General features: G+C 39.3%; 1 protein-coding gene and 1 long non-coding RNA gene across 2 annotated transcripts in view; both read left to right on the top strand.

Annotated features, from left to right (window-relative positions):
• LOC135799441 (uncharacterized) overlaps positions 1-13,047 on the top strand; it is a 42,247-nt gene extending 29,200 nt beyond the window's left edge. Inside the window, exons 3-4 of the long non-coding RNA XR_010550004.1 lie at positions 8,082-8,143; positions 12,747-13,047. This is a non-coding gene — a long non-coding RNA (uncharacterized lncRNA). The remainder of the gene's footprint in view (positions 1-8,081; positions 8,144-12,746) is intronic.
• Positions 13,048-17,957: 4,910 nt separating this feature from the next.
• On the top strand, positions 17,958-20,636 carry Spec2 (CDC42 small effector protein Spec2). Its single transcript, XM_065311906.1, has 3 exons — positions 17,958-18,427; positions 18,985-19,203; positions 19,285-20,636. Exons 2-3 carry the CDS (start codon positions 18,985-18,987, stop codon positions 19,303-19,305), a joined length of 240 nt encoding a protein of 79 aa, XP_065167978.1. The 5' UTR covers positions 17,958-18,427; the 3' UTR covers positions 19,306-20,636.
• The last annotated feature ends 140 nt before the right edge of the window (positions 20,637-20,776 follow it).

The following is a 20,776-nucleotide window of genomic DNA, read 5'->3' on the forward strand; positions in this document are numbered from 1 at the left end:
ACGCCGTGCGCCTTCGCGCCGCTGCGCTTCTTCCCGTCGAGAGCGCGGCGTTTGAGTGCGATTGAGTTATCTGAAAATAATTAAATTTGCATGACGATGAAACGTAGGTACACGAAGGAGCACGTCCGCACGTGTCCGATGTGTAATCAATAACTCTTTACCATCGGAACAGATCCGGGTTCAAAAATTAATTTAGAGTTATAAAGTCGTATGTTCGGTGCGTATACCGCAAGTCAAACATATTGCCAATTTGTGCGTTAAAAAATATCAGAAGCCGGTTCTGATTTTGAAACAAATGAATTGTGCTGATTGATGAACGCCTCGAAAATTGGAAAATTCGCCACATCGATTTGGAGTGACGTGTGGTCGAAGGCGAAATTTGCAATTTGATTGTTTCATCAAGATGTGCGCGCGAGCAAACACAAAACGTCGCTAAAACAACAAAAACAATCGAGAAACAAACAGCGCGCACCACGCTATACGCAAGAATCAACAAAACAAAAGAATAACGAACGGTTCAAAGGGTAAATAAAATCCTCCACAACACAAAATCAACAAAAACGAAACAAAAAGTAATTAAACTTATGCAAACATGTTTTACGCTAATACCATGCTCTACACTTCTACACAGATGGCGCTACTTGTCATATACTCACTTGCGTAGTCGTAGATGGCGCTGATGTGAAGTTACTTAACTTAAGTCACTTGATCACTGTGTTTACGCTATACGCGCTATAAGTTTCGACGGTGTTCGTTGCGGTCGTTGTTTGAGTTCGCAGGAATGTCTCCGGAAGGCGGCGAGCGTCTGGCGGTGGCGCCCGGAGCGTGCCTTGGAGGCGCAGCGGGGGTGAGCAAACGCACGCGCGACAACCCCGCCGGCAAGGAGCAGCCGACTCCACCTATCGTCGCACCGACCGTCGACTCCTGCGACCAATCTCGTGCGGCCCCGCAGGAAACGCCCAGCCCCGGGCGATATCTGACCCCAACCTGCAGCATCTCACACAAACACACACTAACACAATCCAAGAGAAAATACTCAGGATCATTAATATTATTACTTTAATGTCAAAAGACTCGCAAAGCAACCGAACGTAGATCAATCTTCGATTGTTATATAAATTCTTTCGCGTTTCGCTAATTATTTTTTAATTCTTTGCGGCATCATTTGTAAAATTGTGAAGAGAAAAAAGCGCAACAGTGATTATCCTAGTTCGCCAAGGCGTGGCCGGCGACCGGCGGCCTGCCTGCGTACCGAGATCCTGCGCGAGATCATAATTACACGCGTAAATGTCGAAAACGTGATATATTACATCCACTGCTTGCGCGCGCGCGAGCCCGTTAGCTAAACAAACACGAAACGGTTAGACAACACAACAGATATACGAATAACAACATGGAAAACCAGAATAGAATACAAATACAGACATTCATCTCATATTTAATTTAAAATCAATTTTCAGCCGAATATGGAATTTTAAGGTTAATATTGGTTATGTCATAACAGCGCCATCTGGTGGCAGGTGGTAAATGAAGTAATTAATGTAAATGAAACTTTAACACCTGTATTAAATCCAAATGAAGAGCAGTGGGGCAGTTTTAATTCATTTCGTGTGTGGGCCAATTTGTTAATGGAGCAAAAATTTACTTTCACGTAGTAGGGCTTAACCTGCGCAGGGGTTAAAGCTTTATGTAGGATTTAATTTGTAACCCTACAAATTAATATCACCTGATTTTAATTTATTTTTATGTGGTGATTGTTTGTATCGATAATTAAAATTCTTGCAATTTCTAAAATTAATAATGCGGCGCGCACGCGCGAGATTAAAAACAAGTTCAAAGTCATTACGATCGCTTTGCTGCACGTTCCTGCATTCTTCGGCTCGCCCTGCTGTTCTGCTGCAATGTTCTTGTATTAGGCGTTTGTGTAGGTACGTACGTTGAGCGTGTAGAATGTGAGTAGTTAGTTACCTGCATTTACGTGAAGCTCCTCGGTGCGGGTTTTATGCGCTCGACACGAATCGCCTCGGAGGCGTCCGCGTCGGAGCTGGCGCGCACGGCGAACGGCTGCTACCACCCCCGCGGCGGGCGGTCGCGTGTTGCCGTCCGGTTGGTCATGCGCCGCCGCCGGCCATCGTCGTGACCCAACCGAGATGCTCTCTCTTGGGCTTCGCCTTTGCCTCTACGCTATTCTTTAAGCGGGCTCCTCCACAGTATGTTACACAAAAATATTTAACATTAGGAATTTATTTATTTATTTTTAAAAAATTTAAAATTAATTGTTTATTTTATTTTTTGATTTTATTTTATTTTATTTAAATTTATGATTTTTTTAGTATAAATTTTTATAAATTATTGTATGCGCCTGTAGATGGCGATATGCGTTGTTCTTGCCTGTCGGTTGGTTAGTTGATAATAAATACTCGGGCGCACAGCGACTAATGGCCATTGGCCAACAAGCCAAGAGGGGCTAGATGCTCAACAACAACTGAAATCGTAGGGCGAAGAAGTTGTGGTGCACTTGTACAATCATCCATTGCACTGCACGCGGTTACCGACACGCACACATCGCTTGTATTATCACGTGGGTGTATGTGTGTGGCACGCCGAAACGATTGTCCCCCAAGGGGCTCTTTGCAACCGGCACATCGCCGATGCACGTACACCGCTTTGAGATCGCCGAAGAACAAAACAGAAGACAACAAGCCATACGGGGAATCAAATTGAAGGCGCACGAAGGCGCAGAACAAAAGAGAAATTAAATACGGCTGCCTAACATAACCTAGAATCTCAACTCGGAAAAAAAATGATTAACTTGTTGGTATTTATCTAGACTCCAGACAATGTATGAGCGTAGGTAAAAGTAAGATGGCAAGAGGAAAGGCGCAGAAATTGCTTCCAGGTTGTATGGGCGCGTGTGGCGCTGTCAAACGGCTGTCATTCTGTCAAACATTCCCCGGCTTCAACGTCCGCCATTTTGTGGTATTCGCGAAATGCTCGCAGCGATCAACATATATGTTTAAATTCATAAATTACATTTTCCACACAAGTATTTCCAGCGAACTTTTTGTTGTGGACGTTTTTGTGCAAGAATTGAACACTGCACCACCGAAAACGTATTTTTTTCTTTGCTTTTATATAAGTGTTCCATGGGTATTGTGGGGGTGTGCTGTTGTGTTGTCTGCACGTACACACATTCAGAGCGAGCCGCTCGCGCAAAACCACCGGAAGGGTTTTTCGGCGAGAGAGCCTGCAATTTGCGCGAAACGAGAAAACACTGCGCGCCTCCGGGGGTGGCTGCGTTATTTTTTCTCCTGGTGCGTTTCGCATGCACATGCAAGAGCACCGCGTGGAATTCCAAGCTCTCTTGTGCTGCTGCTGTGTTGCTGTCCGCTCGCCAGTTGCAAGATTGAATAAACACGCTCGTATACGTAATTTTTTTCATTCTTTGGCTGTTGCTGGTGCACGATTCGCGTATGCTGATATCTCTCGTGGTGTAGAGGCACACAGGGGGCGGTAGTGCATCAAGAACAAGAGCGTATGTGGGAATTTTTCGCTCTGTCGGCGATAATTGGATTGTCGCCGCACGATTTTGCGCGAGTTTCGAATTTCGACGCGGCGGTTTTCTTCCTGCCGGGCGGAATTAAATTAAATTAATGCGTATTAGCGGTGGTGCGAGAAAGGGCGGTGAGAATTCACGATCATGCCAAAAGGCAAAGGATAATTTTTACCTAGAAAATTAACTGGATTCAAGTAAAAATAATGTATTTTTTCAATTTTATGCTCCGCCTTATATTTCCAGTGCGCATGCGCGAATATATTCATTATCATTATAGGCAACCAAATATATGTATCAGCTGTTAAACTCTGTACTGGAAGAAAAGGGATAATCTCTGAACAAAAGAAACCCGGTTGGACGCAGATGCGTTACGCTGGTGGTCGCACAGTTACGAGGAAAAAGGGGAGACCTGGATACAGATCCGGAGATTCGTACTCGTACGCATACGCACACACTGGTTTCGCATTTTCTGGTCTCCGCTTCGAAGGCTTAAAACACAAAGCGGGCAACTTGCGCCGCTGCATATGTCGGCGCCGGGGCCCGTCGCGCCGCCGCGGGCGACAAGTGTTGTTTACTTTATTTCTTACGTCCCTTGCATACCTCTCGCCCTCCACCCGTGTGCACAATTTTCACAATTCACGTTTATCTTGTGCATATGTTGATGAGATCGCCAACAAACGAACAAACAACAAATAACTTATACAAGTATTGTGACACAATATAGGCAACATACACAACAGAACTTAACAAGTAGGGTAAAACTATTAACCTAAATTTTTTATGTGTTTGAAATAAGTAAACAAAAGTTTTTGGGATATTTATTGTGTTTGAAAATAAGTTGTGTTAGTTACAACGTTTATAACTCATGAATGGTTGGACAGATTTTGAGGATCTATGATTTGTTTTATTCTTCACCATCTGGAATATAAGAATGACTATTAAAACATTAAAAATTATGATATATAGGGTGTTAAATAAGCGATGAAAATTGATAAGGAGATTCTATCACAGTTTTAGTTCAATCAATAAACCTGAGATGGTGCTAAAGTTCATTATTACCATTTTTCACATCATGAAGAAGAACATATAAAATAATTACATGTTTACTAAAATTTTGGAGACGTGTGTGGTCTTAATTTGTCACTATTCACATGTTGTTTGGCGATGACACCGTTTGTTTGATCTAGGGGGGTGCGTTTGCCTTAAAGAGGCAATTTCGCGTTCGATTGCACGCAAACTACAAGCCGAAAGAGCGCAATCACAATCAATGAACGCGATGCGCTCCAGCGGGTATGAAAATGAGGCGGGATACACACACCCCCCGTATAATAAAGTGACACTCGGCACACACACACACACACACTCGATTACACACCACAATTAAAAGCCAAATTACACCACGACCTTAACCCAACAAAAAAAACATACTTAATCTAAAATACAAGAATTTATTGGCAGTTTTATGTTTGTGTGCTGTTTGTTTTTCAATGCAATGTTTAGTGCTTTTTACACTAATTGGACATCGACGTAAATTTTTTAATGCCCTCTACACACACACACACACACATACAACAAAAGACGCTCGTAAAACTTGCCGACGCGCGCGCATGATGCTCATGTTACCTGTGCGCTTCATTTATTTACGTTTAATTTGTTTTTCAACTTTTATCTTGTTAGTAGTTTGGCGTTTGCTGTGTTTTATTTGTAGTTGCGTGGACGCATTTATTTCGTGTTGGTTTTTGCGTTTTATTGCTCCTCGACGGCAGCGAGAAGATTTAATTCGCGATTTAAAATATATGTGTAACACACGACATGCGCGAGTGTCTTGCACACGCATTTTGCAGCCCGGTGCACTTGAATTATATGAATAATATTAATGGAGGCGCGACTCGTAAATATCGCGCGCATAAAATGCGCGTTTGACATCATAATCAACGCTGTCAAACGGCGAAATGAATTTATTCCCGACTAGGAATTTATGATTATCTCATTTGTAGTATATAAACGCATGTTTATTAAATTCAAACATTACTTACACTATGGATAATCAAGTAGAACATGACTAATAGTAAAAGAATTAGGTTATCCTTGCGTAGATGGATAGATGTACATGAATAATCTTGAAATGAAATGAATATTCAATTTTCAACCCAATATCGATCGTTGTTCATGTGCCTAATACGCGAAACACGACGGAATAGAAATGGAAACGCCGAAACGCGAAATGAAGAGACGACGAGATGAAGTGAGGGTGATGCGTTTGGTTGTGCGTGCGCTCAGCGTTTCGGGGGGATGATGTTGCTGCTGCTGCCGCCGCCGCCGCGGACCGCCGTCGTGTACGCAGCGTCGCCCGCGGGCATTCCAATTAGAATCCAGCCCCGACAGGCTCCGATACGTTCCCTCCAAACATTTCCACATCCACATTACCAAATCCATCTAACCTAACCATTCATGTTGGGAGCTTACAAGTTTGAAAATTGCAATGTTAATATTTTTATGTACATACTCGGATATTTTGTGTAAGAATATCAATGTGTGTGTGATGTGTTTTGATTTTTTTTGTTTTGCGCTTGATGTTGAAAAGTTAATCATGGCACACGTCATACGTCACGCGGCTTTTACTTGTGCACATATTGAACATGCTCCGAGGATGACGAAAACGCTCAATCATTTTCCACGATCTGCGTCGATGCTGTCACGATGTTGACGTCTTTAGTAATTGAGCTGGTGGCTATGGGTCACTAGCATACAAAGCGGCTTACAATATATTTTTTTCGTAATTATTTTTTCTGCAATTTTTAATTATTATTCGAAATGAAAAAAATTGCAAATTGAATTGTAGATTTTGATTTTGATTATCCAGCTTTCTTTTAGTCGCTGATTTCATTTATTGTTTTCATGAACAGAAGAGCAAACAGAACGAATCAAAATATTTGCAAGTTTTTCTTGTCTCTTTTCTCAAATGCGCGCAAAACAAAGAGAGAAATGTAAATGATAATCTTAAAACGAAGGGAGGATTCGGTTTGTGTTGTGCTCTCCCCCTTAAAAGTGAAAAAAATGTTTTCTTATTTCATTTGTGGAAAATTCCCGAGGAAATCTAAACCCCTCCAAAACGAAAGCGAAACCGTCTTCTCATTACATATTTATATATTTTTGATTTTTCAATTAGATTTTCTTTTATTTTCCGCAAAGTTTCATCTTTGCGGCTCATATGCTTGCGACGCGTGTGCCTGACATTTTTCCACAAACGTATTTTTGCGCACAGTCTGCAAAGATTTCCTCTCTCTGCTGTCGGTGGCGGCGGCGGCGGCTGCTGTGGCGACCAATGAGAAGCTTGCATGAGGGTGTGCACCCGGCGGCGGTCGGCGAGGGCTCCCTTTGCCGGCGGGAGCGTCTACGCCAACGGCGCAGAATCTCCGCGTATCGAACCGCCACCGCCGCCGCCGCCACTGCCGCCGCCCCGAGGCGCAATTCGTTCTTCTACCGAAATCAGTCTCCGGACTGCATAGACATACCTACAAAATATTTATTTGCTTCTCATTGTTGCTGATATTATTATTATCATCATTATGATTATGACAATAAAAATGTAAATTCGTATGAAGCGCAAGGTGTGCGCATCGCACCGCAACGAATTAAAAATAAATTTTGATTTCGTCTTGAGGAAAGACTCTGGTTGTCGGGCAGCTTTCGCATACATTAAGCACATGCTGCGGCACGCATGCGATGCGATATTGCTTCGCGTGCAGTCATTTGCAGAGCTGCCCCCGGGGGCAATCAACTTTTACTCGTAGCGTCCTTATGCCGCCGCCGCCATTATACATACACACATTCTGTTAACATCTTTATAATTTCTTTTCGATTTTCATCATTTCAATCATAACCTATACCAAAACAACAAAGATTCTAATATAGGCAACCAAGTATACACTAATTAAAAAACATTCTTTGAATATTTGTCATTATAGTTGCATATAGTTGAAGTATATATGAATAATTCGTTACTGATTGTAAGTTTACAGCGTGTTTTACTTTTGTTTTGAATTTCTTTGAATGCAAATGACGCAAAATGATTTTTTCCGTTTGGGATTTTATAGCTATATCCCACTTTGAGTTGGGAGTTGTAGCTATAAGAAACCGAATTAAGTGGTTTTCGGGGTGGTTACGCACCCGGCGCGAGGGTGAAAACGGATTTGCGCCCACGGGCACGACCGCACGTTACGCGCCTCGATTCCGGCGTATCATACACGTTCACACACACATGTGTGGGTTGAATATTTGGCGAATATGCATTTGCAATTTCTTTCATGCTCTCATAGTCTCATGCCCAGCAACTCTCTTTCATTCGCTTTATTCTTTTACTCCTCTCGTGCTTTGTTCGCCAACTTATTTGTACCAAGAGAAAAAAAGGAGTGCTGGTGGTGGAGTTTTGCGCACATTTTGCTCGATTTTTTTTTATTATTGTCTTTTTTTCTGGGCTTCTTTGAGTACGTATCGCATTGAATCGATATTCGTTTGTTTCCAGCTTTGCCGGTTTTACGTCTTTCTCCTCTGGCTACTGTGCATTTGGTCCTAAGCAAATACTGAGTGAGTACTAGATTTTTTTTCAATACACTTAATGTAAATACTCTTACTTTTCATTCACTCTTTTATTATATGTTTTATTGGATTTGGTATGGTGGAGGCGCACAGGGGATGAGAGCATAAAGATGTCACACTGTCAGTCAGTGGTTGTTGACATCTTGATCTAATGTCCGTTGTGCGCACACACTAAAAGGTTTCCGTGGGGTTTTGGTCACTTCTTTTTGGCCTTTTTCTGCTCGTTCATGTGAAATTTAGCAAGGGGATTATTGCTCAATTGACCAAACATAATTTATCTAATGGAATATAAAGGTAAAAGTTTAAATATTTTCATGTAAACGGAAAATTAATTTATATTTTTGTTAATTTTGTGGAGAAACAATATTTTTGACTAAATTTTGATTTTTAGGGAATTAAAAGGGGTTTAGTTGAATTTTGATGAAATTTATCTTTGCAGATTTTTTTCTATCAAAAATTGTTTATTTTGAGTTTAAGACTAATTTTTAAAGCAAATAAAAATCGGGAAAATTGTTTTATGTGTAAAAATTATCCATAAAATAATTATTTGCGATTTTTAGTAGTAAAAACTGTATTTATGCAGACATCTGATCAAAATACTTATTTATAACCCAATTTTCTTACTCAAAATTGAATGTGGATAATATTTGTGGATTTTGTGTTTTATAACCGAGAAACACGGAAAAACCTGCTCTCTAAAATCCTCAACAGACACCAAACTATGAATTATCCACCCCTAATTGTAACAAAAAAAGTCTGTGAGATTTTTACATAATGATTTATTCCGGTTAGCGTGCGTTTTACATAAAACCGATACGAATCGCTGATAACAGCGAGCAGCCGACCGAATGACGATATAGTCCGAATAAAAGCGACCCGAAATTATTGTTTTTTGTTTTTAATCCAACTCGGAGCGCGTCTACGAGCGGCGGTCGCCGGTGTCTGCTTTAAATTTTAAATTATAGTGGCCGGCCGCACATCGAACGAATATTTATGGACATAACATAAACGCGGCGCGCGATGCGGATGATGGCGATATTCGTACAAAATTACAAGGCGACGCAGGACGCACAATGCGCCGAACGCAGAAACTTCCCGATAACACACAACACACAAACTCAAACTTTACATAAAACAACAATAACTACAAAGAGAGAAGAAAAAATCGAAAGCTGACCAATGAAAATCACAGTTACCAAAGTACGGCTAAGTGAGGTTATGTTAAGCACTATATTAGATACTACTATTAGATTATTAGATTATTTATACGCTCGTTATGAGCGCGGCTTTATGCACTTATCGACGAATCCGATCCGAAACGTAAACGCGTAGCATAATATCGGCGTATATTTATTTTCGTCTTTCTCATTTTTTTTTTGACTTTATCGACATCTTGCTTTTGTGTTTCGTTTTGTTTTGGTTTTAAGTGTCTCAACTTTTTAGGAAGCATAGTGCGCTGCGCCTAATAATTCAGTGTCTACTGTTATGGTAGTAATTTTAAACATTTTTATGGTATTACATGAAGGTAATGGCTGCGTCATTATTGTTTCGATAAAACTCATTTAAATTTTTTGAAAATCGTAATTGAAGTAATGCACTATAAATTTATTTTCATGACAATTATTACCCATATCTTTATAATATAAAAATGAATCGCACAATGTGTTGGTAAACGCATAACTCATCAACACCTTGACCAATTTGGCCATTTTTTTGTTAAAATGTTCGTTAAAGTCCAAGGATGGTTTTCACGGCGAGAAAAATTCGAATAATTGCCGGGAAAACCCTAAAGACAGCCCTTTTTTGTTGGATAAAAGTTGGCAGTGAGATTTAATCACAGTTATAGTTAAATAGTTGAATCCGAGATGGCGCGCTGAAATGCATTATTAGCAATGCTTTATATAAATAATTGGTTTAAAATAAAATTGCGAATCATATTGATAGAATTGGCACATACTATGTCTGAAAAGGATAATAAAAACGAAATACATTTTTATTAAACACTACTGGGACGAAGTCGCGGGCAAAAGTTAGTGATAAAATACAAATAGTTTAATGAAGGCAACCAAATATGCACAAATGAATCAACATACCATGAATATAATAAAATAAAACTCACTTATTGTTTGTTATGTAACTTTTGCTGTTGTAATTAAAATAACTTTATAGATATGTTATTTTATAGCCATTTCTACATCTTGTGTGCGGTTATAATTGCCGTAATTAAGTCCCACCGCGCGGTGGGTGATGTTCGTTTCGCCCTGCGCGCGGTCCATGCGCGATCCGTATCGCACATCGCTGATAAATCACGCCGACCCGAGAATGAGCGATAACACACGTGTTATTATTTCATCAGCGGTGACGTGCATGGCCGAAAATTTAAGCATTATAATTACGCGTTATAAATGTGCATAAAGCGCATCGTTTGCTTGTTTCGCCTATTTTTCTTCCAGAGCACATCGCAGTCTGCGTTTATATTAGTCGAAATCATAGTAATTTTCGGCGTTGTGCCCATAGGGTACGAAAGCTCAACTTTGAGATGGTTATGATTTATCATCTTTTACACGTCTTCAAAGATCAAAACAACATTTCCAAAAATGATAAAAAGAAAGGTTGAAAAGTTGTTTGATTTTGGAGTGAGATTACTTGGGATTTTAAAGTTTTAGTATTAATTGTGGAAATTATTAAAGAAAATACATTTAATAAGAAAAAAATCCTTGATAAAGGTGAAGGGTTTTATAAAGTTTTTGAATAAAATTTTTAGACACACAAAGTGATACTTTATACCTATACGGACGTCCAAGCCGTGAGTAATATCCATTATCTACGGGCATTATTTACGGGACGAAGCTTGCGCCTGCGCATTTGCCTACGGAAATAATATTTTGTACCAATATATAATCTCAAATAGAAAAACTGATCATTGGTATATTTTAATAAAAGACTAGTTAATAACAGACTCATTCACATCCACGCATAATATTCCAACATGAATAGCGCTTATAGATTATAAAGAAGTAATAAAAAATAAATTAGTTAAGTCATTAGTTGACCAATATGGTTAATGAACAAAATATTAGGAACACAGAACTTTTGTGTTCATTCTTTTATTAAATTTTAATGTTCGGAACCAATCTAAGCACTGAAGAAATACTTCACCGGTCAACAAATGGCAAGTTACTTATGCCTTTTTTTGTAGGTTAAGTATGCGCGCCCGTATTGTTAATTGTCGCCCATTATTTGTAGAGGCCAAACAGTGGGTCCATCATCATCAGCAGCGCGCACAAACCAATACACCGCATACACGCCGGGCCAGCGACTAATTCCGAGCTCGCTCTGGCACAGATTTAATTGCGTTGCCACATCCGCGTGGTGCTCGTGAGCACTGTGTGCACATATATTATGTAAATGAGTGTGCGCTCCGACGGTTGGTATGGTTTTCGAGACACCGTAAATTAGTCTGCGGCCGATACGCAACCAAACACACACACATAGAGGACATTGAAGTATATGTGGAGGGATATTCATATTTCCTTATCAATATTCATTGGGGGCGTAACGCATCTGTCTCGTAAAAAACGACCGCGTCCGAAAATATCGAACGGCCCCACTGTGGATACACTCACATACGTAATAAATCTATAAATGCCGTCGTGCTTTTTTAACAAGTGGAACGTAATTTGGAAAAAATTACGAAAAAAAAATTACTAGTGGGTTTGGAAAATGATGCGGTGTCGATGTGGTTATTAGTGCGAGGGGGTAAATACACATCCTGCACATGTTCAAAATATACATGTTAATTTGGTTGCCTATTTGCATGCGAATGATATTACTAGTTCCGCACAAGTCAAAAGACGTAGGTGGCGTGTTGGTGTCACCATTAAAATTAAAAATACAATACCCAGTTAGCCATCGCTACCCTTTTAGTTAAAAATAAATAAACTTTTAATTTCTGCACGTTTGGTATGTATTTTTTCATTCGGTACTTGCTGACGAACCGACGAACCGGGTAAAGCCCTGTGTGCTATGACGATATGGTAATGATATAATAACACGTTCCGACCGGGTTCTCTCGTACGATGGACGAATTCATCAAGCCTTGGGACTGGGAGATCGGTGTCGTGTCGTGTTGTTATAATGACGATATGTGCGTACGCGCAGAGCGCGGAGATCGTGGAGCCCCAGGGGGATGCGAGCGCCCGCCGCTCGGAAATCCACCCTTGAGCGGCGTGCGAGCCCTAACGCGATAATAACAGAGCAGCGGCGGCCCGGGCGTGCGTTGCGCTGCGTTCGGTCGTGCTCGCGCCCGAACCCGCACCGTAATTATTTGTGGTAATGTGGTCAAACGAATATATAGTAACCCACTTCAAATGTTCAATGTTATCTTATAGGGTATCTTACTATTTCTAATTTTATTATCACTTTGAAACAAATTTTCCTAAATTTGTGTGAATTTGGTTGCATAATTTTGGGTTTATGTAAACAGTAATGCTATATTTGGTGGAATTGAAGTTTTTGGTTTGCGTGTCTGAAAAGGATTACGTTTCATCTCCCACACACATGATCGTGATCCGTATTTTATAATTTCCAGCTCAACCCTTGCGGCGCTCTCTGGCCCGTGGGCTCTTCTCATCGCGGACTAATTATTGTCTCACGCACCCTCCCGACTCTCCCACAAATACTCGAAAAAGCAACCAAATCATGAAATACATACTCGACTTTACGTGTGAAGTAAGTAAATCCTCACATTTGCCCGTTGTTTGTTTGTGTGCATGTGCGCTTGTGCGTTCGCCCGCACTCTGTGATTTTCGATTTTCGGTTTTCGGAGGCATACCTTACGTGCCTCGATAATTGTACGCAAACACGCCACACAAGTCCCACTCGAGTGTGGAGTGCAGAGTGGATTTTTGGAATCTGGCTGCAGTGCGTATTGGAAATTGAACGATTCGCAAAAATTGAAATTCAGCTCGCACGCGCAAATAAACATTCATGAATATTGCATTAAGTGTGGGATCTGATTATGGAAGCATCGAAAATCAAGCAGCAGTAGTGATTGAGGTTATGATTTTCTCACCATTACACTTAACTTTTTTGTAATACATAGGCAACCAACTTTGCAACAGTGCATGCAGCAGTACTTTATATTTACATTTTTATTTTGTGGTTGAGTTGAATTCTTCAATATAATGATCTTGAATTTTAAGTCACACATGTCACCGAATGTGCTTATTACCTACGCACGAAAACGAAAATGCCTGAATAATCATCAGTTTGACTCGACCAGACTCGGAATCTCGCGTCTGTGTCCTGCATAAGGATTTTTTAATGACACAAATTGAAATGTAAGACTCATACGCGTATGACATGCGACCTGAAAAAAACATAAATACACGCACGGATAATCTTCACGTACGTATCATAAAATGCATAATAAAGTGAGATGATGACCAAAGCGACCAAATTAAATGCGTTTTGAGCAAACAAAAACGCCGCCTGGCGAGTGCCGATTAAAAAGTTATCAAGCTACAAGTCGAAACACAAAAGCTCGCCAAGTCCACAGCGCATAAAGCGTTCATTATCCTCATTACACATTACATTATTTAATGAAGTCACGATTTATTGTTTTTTCTACCCATAGAATAGTTTTAACAGATTTTTGATATCATTTTAAATCTAATGTCATATTATGGGTTGGGAGTCGAAATTTTAGGTTATGTAAGATTAGCTATAAGTAAAAGTTCGAGATGACGTTTAATAAAGGGTTAGTGTTTTTTGGGTGTCTTCTGGAGTTTAGATTTTCATCTGGGTCACATGGGCGTCATTGGAAGTGAGTGTGTCTGGACATTAACATTTCGTACATATTTTTATTTTGTGGCGAGCGGGCGTGTGGGAAATGCGCTCGTTAGACTTTTAGATTTCGTGCGCGAAGGGTTTTCAAGGGAGTGGAGGCTTTCGGACAGCGGCGCTACGAAATGACGCTTAAACACTGTCATTTTTGAAAATTGTGCCTAATACGTTGTGCATAACTTTGTCTTTCTAAAATGTTGAAGCAAACACACGAAATCATCAAAAACACACAAAAATCATTCAAAATCAGACATATTTGGTGGTATATTATAGATTAGGTGTGAAAAATTAAACTTTTATACACGCTCAAAGAAGTTGTAAATTACTTAAATTAAATTAAATTAAATTAATAAAACTAGAATTTAACACATTCGAATCATTTTGCGAAGTGAAAAAATTTAAATTTTAAAGGAAGACACTGAAATTTATATAATTTTTATCTAAATTTCCAAATTCTCTAAATTTTCTTTCAAATGACTCTAAAATCCCTTTTGAACACGAATAGAGTATTGTTTTGAATGGTAGGAAAGTAAACCAATAATTGTATTATTAGCGATTGTGCCAAAGACATTATTAAAGTAGGTAGGTAGCCGAACGTTAGGTTTACGAAACTCTCAGTCTCCTGCAGACGAGAAGAGTGGAGCTCTCCTACGAAGTGATATCTATAATTTGCTCATATTCGTAATGATACGCTTCGATAATTTCTCGAATTCCGAGGAAGCCGATGTCAATTCGGAGCGTTCACTGCATTGGAAGCACACGGATGCCTGCCGAACTCGAATCGAAATGATAGGAATAAACGCACGCCAGTAAAACAATGCGGCGGTGGTAATCGTTGGGTTCCTAAATGGCTTTTAATTTTTATTTCTCTGAAATAAATTTCGTTCCGATTGTAATATCCAATAATTTGCATTCAAATATTTGCGTTCTTAGAAATTTCGATTCAGATTTTATTTCTATTATTATTTGATAATACCTAATAGAGAGGGAATGTTTGAGATTATCATTAAGAGTTTATCTTTTTTAAATTATTTTTACTTTTTTCTAAGTTTACTGAAAATTATAGAATTACTAGCAATTCTATTAATAATATTTGAATTTTTATTTTAAAGAAATTAATTATATAAAGAATTACTCTTAATGCACTTCAGCGCGCCATCTCGAATTCAACTGTTTAACTATAATTATGATTGCCAATTTTTATCTTATAGAAAAAGGCTGTCTTTCGGGTTTTTCCGGCAATTATTCAAATTTTTCCCGCCGCAAAACCATCCTTGGACTTTAGCAAACATTTGAAAAAAAGAATTGGCCAAATTGGTTCAAGCGTTGTTGAGTTATGCGCTTACCAACACATTTTGCAATTCATTTTTATATTGTAGATTAGCATTTGCCCAGGAACTGAATTAAAAGTGTAGATTATGATATTGATCGAAACTATAATTTGAATGATATAATATGATACCAGTATTCAAATATCTAAACACTAAGCCAATTTGTTCCGGCGTTGCTCATATGCGGATCAGTTGCCAACGCCAGTTGCGCTTACGTCGCCGCTAATCATACTCAAATATGCCGATATGCTAATGCTGCTGCACCGCGAATAATATGATATGCATGATGCTCCATGACGCATGATACGACCATCCGACCATTCCGTCATGCTGTCATGCCGTCATGCCATCATTAGCCTACGCAAAGAAAATGAATAATCCGGTTAAAAGAGCAACCGGCTATCGGAAAACGCTGCCAACTCGGAATGATATCATTTATTTGCTGTTCTTCTCACGATATGTGAGCAATGAACTCCCTGAGCATTAAACCACCACCACCTTTGTGGTGAGAAGAAGTGTTGTTAGGCTATATTGACCGGACAGAATGAAGCACAACGTGCACAATATTTGCTTTCCATATCGAAGTGGATTATAAGCTCTCTTCGGGCTGGGCGTAGAGGCCTTCCACAAACACGCATCGGATGCGGACGGCAAGTGGAGCATGTAAATTCACTTAGCGGCGCGGCACCCTGGCACCCTGACACCCACCCCGGGTGCAAGTGCAGCGCCGAAGATGTGGGAACCGTGTGTGCATCGCGGCGGGGATTATCTTCTCCACTGTGCGCCGCAGAGGATGAATATATTTCCGTGAAATTACTTGTGCAAACAATATTATCGCCGCAGCGTGGAGATTAAGCCGACAAGTGACAGGTCAACAGGACATTGGGAGTTTGCTGGAGGATACCAACAATAGCGAAGTTTCCTAATTAGATCAACAAGGAATAAGGATCAAGAAACATGAATACCAACATGTTTTTCATCAAGTAAAATTGTATTATGCGTTGGGTACTATTGAGGTTATGGCTGAATGAGTTCACATTGTTGATGTGGAAGAGAAGACAATGCGTAAAAGAACAGAAGTGACATCGTGGGCGAGGAAACAATTTGTCACGATCGAACAATGCGCAGAGCTTGCAAAGCTTTTCAAAATGTCGGAATGTGTCGAGAATCGTTGGAAATCCAATCAGTCAAAACCAGCAACCCTAGAATCATACAGAAAATTACATAACCTATAAATTACATCATAGATGAAATATTTTGAGGTTATGCAGTTTTTTAGATGTATTTAATGATTGTGGTAAAGACTGCGGTGAGTTTTGAACACACCGGGTGGCAATCGGCGTGAAATCACATAATAGCCGTATTTGTCATACCTCCACCCGGCGGTCTCCCCCTTTAGGGAGCAATAATTCATGCAATGCAAGACTGGTCCACCACATATGTGAGAGACTTGTAGATTTTTTATTCCTTTTTTGTAGACTTGCATTAGGGTCGGTTTCATAAAAAAACACCTGATTTTTTGGTTTTGTACTTGAGTTTTTGCTAAATTTTTGCTAAGCTAAGAAAATTTACTTAGGATAAGCTGCAAGTTCAGCTTATACTTACCTTTTTTTGCAGTGTATTGAATTTGGCAGTTTCAAGTATGCGAAAGGAAACATTTAGTTGTTAACATGTCACAACACATTTGCGAATATTTGGTTCCGCTTTTCAAACTCAGTATCAAATTATTTGCTCTTTTTTATATTCTTTTCTGATCTCGTATTCTTTATGCTGATTATTTTACTTTTCCTTATTCTATTTGCAGGTTGTTTTTTCGTAGCCACCCCTTATTATTCTTCTAATCCCCATTGTAGCTTTATTACATTAAAAGCCTCCGCCTTCGAGCCGCGATAACAAGATGTAATTGTTAGTCGCGCGGCCGCATCTCGGGCTTTGTCTTACGCCGCCCGGCAAATTATTATTACTTTGTGCGCGAAAGCTGTGCGAGGGTGACATGCAAATAACGATCTTAAGCACACCTCGAAAAACCGCCGCAACTTCCGCGTTACGAATTCAGCGTATTAAAGCGAAGAGATGGAAACGAGGATTACTTTTCGTGAGAGGGATGCAGCGAGGATGTGAGGGTGAGTGAGCGCGTGTCGACTTCTTAACGAACCTCTTCAAACTCGTCCTGCGCTCTCGAAAATGTTGAAAACGCACAAACGACACGTTCGCCACCACCCCGATGTTGAGGACAATGAATGCGGTAACGAGAGCGACCGCTGCGCGAACGCATGTCGCACAACAATAGAAACGCGGCACAAAAAAATGCGAAAAACAATGACTACCGCAGTAGGACAATAAACGAAACTAATGAAAACGTGCTCTTTTGTTTGAAAAATGTGCTTCAAGTTCAAATTGTACATCTGTTAGACAAAAACAGTACTTGTACGAATTACATCTACTTAAAAGAAGGGTACATCTAAAGATTAATTTAAAACTTAAATCATAGATGGCGCAATAGATAACAATTTCGAAATTTATATTGGTAGCACTGGTAGGTTTGCAGCGCTTTTTGTCTTCAGTGGCAATATTTAAAACTATTTCTCCTTAGTGTGAAAAGTGTTGCCAACGTCTGGTAAAGGAAAGTATCTACCAGATTGACACAAGACGCAACGTCTCCCAACTTATTTTTGCCTCATTGGTATTCTGTGACATTCACATTCACGTTTGCACTTTTGTACACAACATATTTGCATATTCTCTGCGGTCTACCCGAGTTTTACATTTTTATTTTGCGCGGCTGCTCATCCAGCGGCGTAACAAAACAAACAAAGCAATATAAACGGCGGCGAACGTTCGCGGTGCCAAACGTGCCAAATATAACAGTTTTTGCACTAAGAAAAGAGTGCTCTGCTGGACTCGCTCAAGATTTGGGACTGACGGTGACAGTACGTGTGCCAAACATGGACCTGCATACGTACGCGACGTGAATTCCGCACGACGGCGAATTTCGACGGTGTGAGCTTCATTGAAGATGCTTTAGTGGCTATGTGCGCGTGGAGCGAACGTGGTATCGTCGGCAAATTGCAGGAATCGCAGTGTTAACGGAAAGGTAAACAATTATTCTAGCATGTAACACGTTATGAGAACTAGTCATGTAGCACTCATCTAGGTTGTAACAACAAACAAACTTTTACAAGTCTCTGGGCATGTTTAATTCGGCTATAATTATACTTTGTATTGTGTATACATCTTGCAATGACTACACTTGTTTAATCAATGTTTAATTTGATAAACAAAGGTGGTAAAATGTAGTGAAATGCGTAATATTCAATTTTAAGACAATGCCCCGAGGTCTAGCATTATATTTATAAGTTACATGGATCATATTCAAGAATATTCAATGTTATCAGGAGTGACTCATAAGTTTTTTGTTAATATGTATACATTGTGTTGCATTCACACACATGTTACATGTGTCCTATACTTATCTTTTCAGAAGTTTGATAACTGGTTTATTATTCTTGACCACAGGAATAATATTACACATTTTGTTATAATTATTCATGTTATTTAGCAAAACTTAAAATTTTTTTTAACTTATGTTGTTTGTACATGACTTTTAATCAAAAGTGAGAAATGGTTATTGATTTGTTGGTTTATTTAAAGATGACTGCCGTGAGTGAAATTTGGGTCTCCTGGTTCGGCTGCTGCGTGCCTCAACCTCGCAAGCACCGGATACGCATCGATAGGGCAACCATCGGTGCCCCGACCAACTTCCAGCACACTGCACACATTGGCAGCCGGGACGTGGAGATGCCCAATGATCAACTCACCGCTCTGCAAATGCAAATGCGGAGTAAAGGTGGTTATCAAGGTTCATACAAAGTGAGTACACACAAACAACATAAATAAACTTAAATTACTTATTGAATTGTCTGGTAATTTACTATTATGATAATTTTTCAGAATACGGATTGGTGCAACTAAACTATGCGAAGACCCTTGAGTCTTCATCGGAAACGCTCATGTTAACATGCAATACCTAAGTATTATTTTATTCTATAACGCTGCTGGTGATTATTACGATTAATTATTTATATTTACTGTGAAGCGACTTTTGCTCCCGTTCTGTTTTGCGAGTGAGTCGAAGCTGTTTATTTTTGATTTCTATCGCGGATATTTCTCGGTTTCCTTTGCATCTAGCTCAATTATTATTGATGATTTCTTTGTTATCAGGGATGTTTTGTTATTTTTTAAGTCTCATCGGTGTATTTTCACGATCGATGGTCGTTTAAATTTCGTTTTCCACTCGTTTAACTAGAAAATTCGCATAATTGTTATGTATATACTGCTTTTCCTCGCGTTTATGGAGCTTCTTTTTTACGTTGAGACACTAATCCTATGCTAATCATTGAGATTAATGTGTGATCATACTGATTATTAATCCATACTATGCGTTATCTTCGTGTATATATTATTTTGTGTCATATTTTTTGTATTTATAACTATTATTTCATAGCGACGCTGAAATTGAGCAAAACTAGACGGATTATTGTGCACATGCATGTTTGCAATTATTTAAACTTAAAACCGAACTTAGCATTTGATATTTAATAAGATTATAATCATATTATGTACCACTGGGCAACTGAACTGATGGAAAACAAATCCGAACTGAATTTACAAATTTTTACAAAGTTTAACAAATCGAGCCAACAAACAATGCGATGTGTTCCGTTTTGAAACGCATCGAATTCCTAAATCTTCCGTGCATTTTGTAGCGTTTTAATGATATGACTGATGCGCGTCTAGGCAAACACTCGAAACGTCTCACTTCGTATTTACAGTAATGAAACTAAATAGAAAATGTGATATATGTCATCAATTCAAGACGAGTCTAAACAAATGTAATCAAAACAATATTGATACGTTGTAACTGACTGCTATAACATGAAACTCGCCGTATACAACACTCTACAAGCAAATTGTTCAATCGCAATCCGAACCACATGCTGATAAAAACCGCACGCCTTATACAATTTAAACTGATACAGATTGCATGATTGTTATCAACAATTTGAAAGTGTTATTGCAGCACTTAGGACATATTTGTAGTTACAGACTTAGATGAAACTGTTAGTAGCCTCAACCACTGTTTGCACCCTTCTCATGAACTGTTACTTATATAAATATGTATTTTTGCACGGTCATTGAAATTATGACTCAAACTGGGAAGAAAATAGTTTCAATTTGAATGAACTATTACATTTGCACATGCAACATGTAGATTATAAAATAAAACAACGGTACTTATAGTATTTATTTCCGTTTTTATCCTGTGGTTTTATTGAATTTATCAATTATTGATGAAATTGGTAGGAAAAAGTTTTTTTTCAACGTAAAATGATGTGCTACCGCCTATATGCCTAATGGTAAAAATACCGATTAAAACGGTTAT

This window comes from Atheta coriaria, unplaced genomic scaffold (genome assembly GCF_025399875.1).
Source record: "Atheta coriaria isolate IRGN ID8LTWV9N9 unplaced genomic scaffold, Caltech_Dcor_3.1 hic_scaffold_9_pilon, whole genome shotgun sequence".
In the NCBI taxonomy this organism is placed as follows: Eukaryota; Metazoa; Arthropoda; class Insecta; order Coleoptera; family Staphylinidae; genus Dalotia; species Dalotia coriaria.

Excerpts from the sequence above, each read along its gene's own strand:
- Spec2 (XM_065311906.1), top strand. The coding sequence starts at position 18,985 with ATGACTGCCGTGAGTGAAATTTGGGTCTCCTGGTTCGGCTGCTGCGTG. Across the intron at positions 19,204-19,284 it reads GTTATCAAGGTTCATACAAA|AATACGGATTGGTGCAACTA; the intron begins GTGAGTACACAC and ends ATAATTTTTCAG.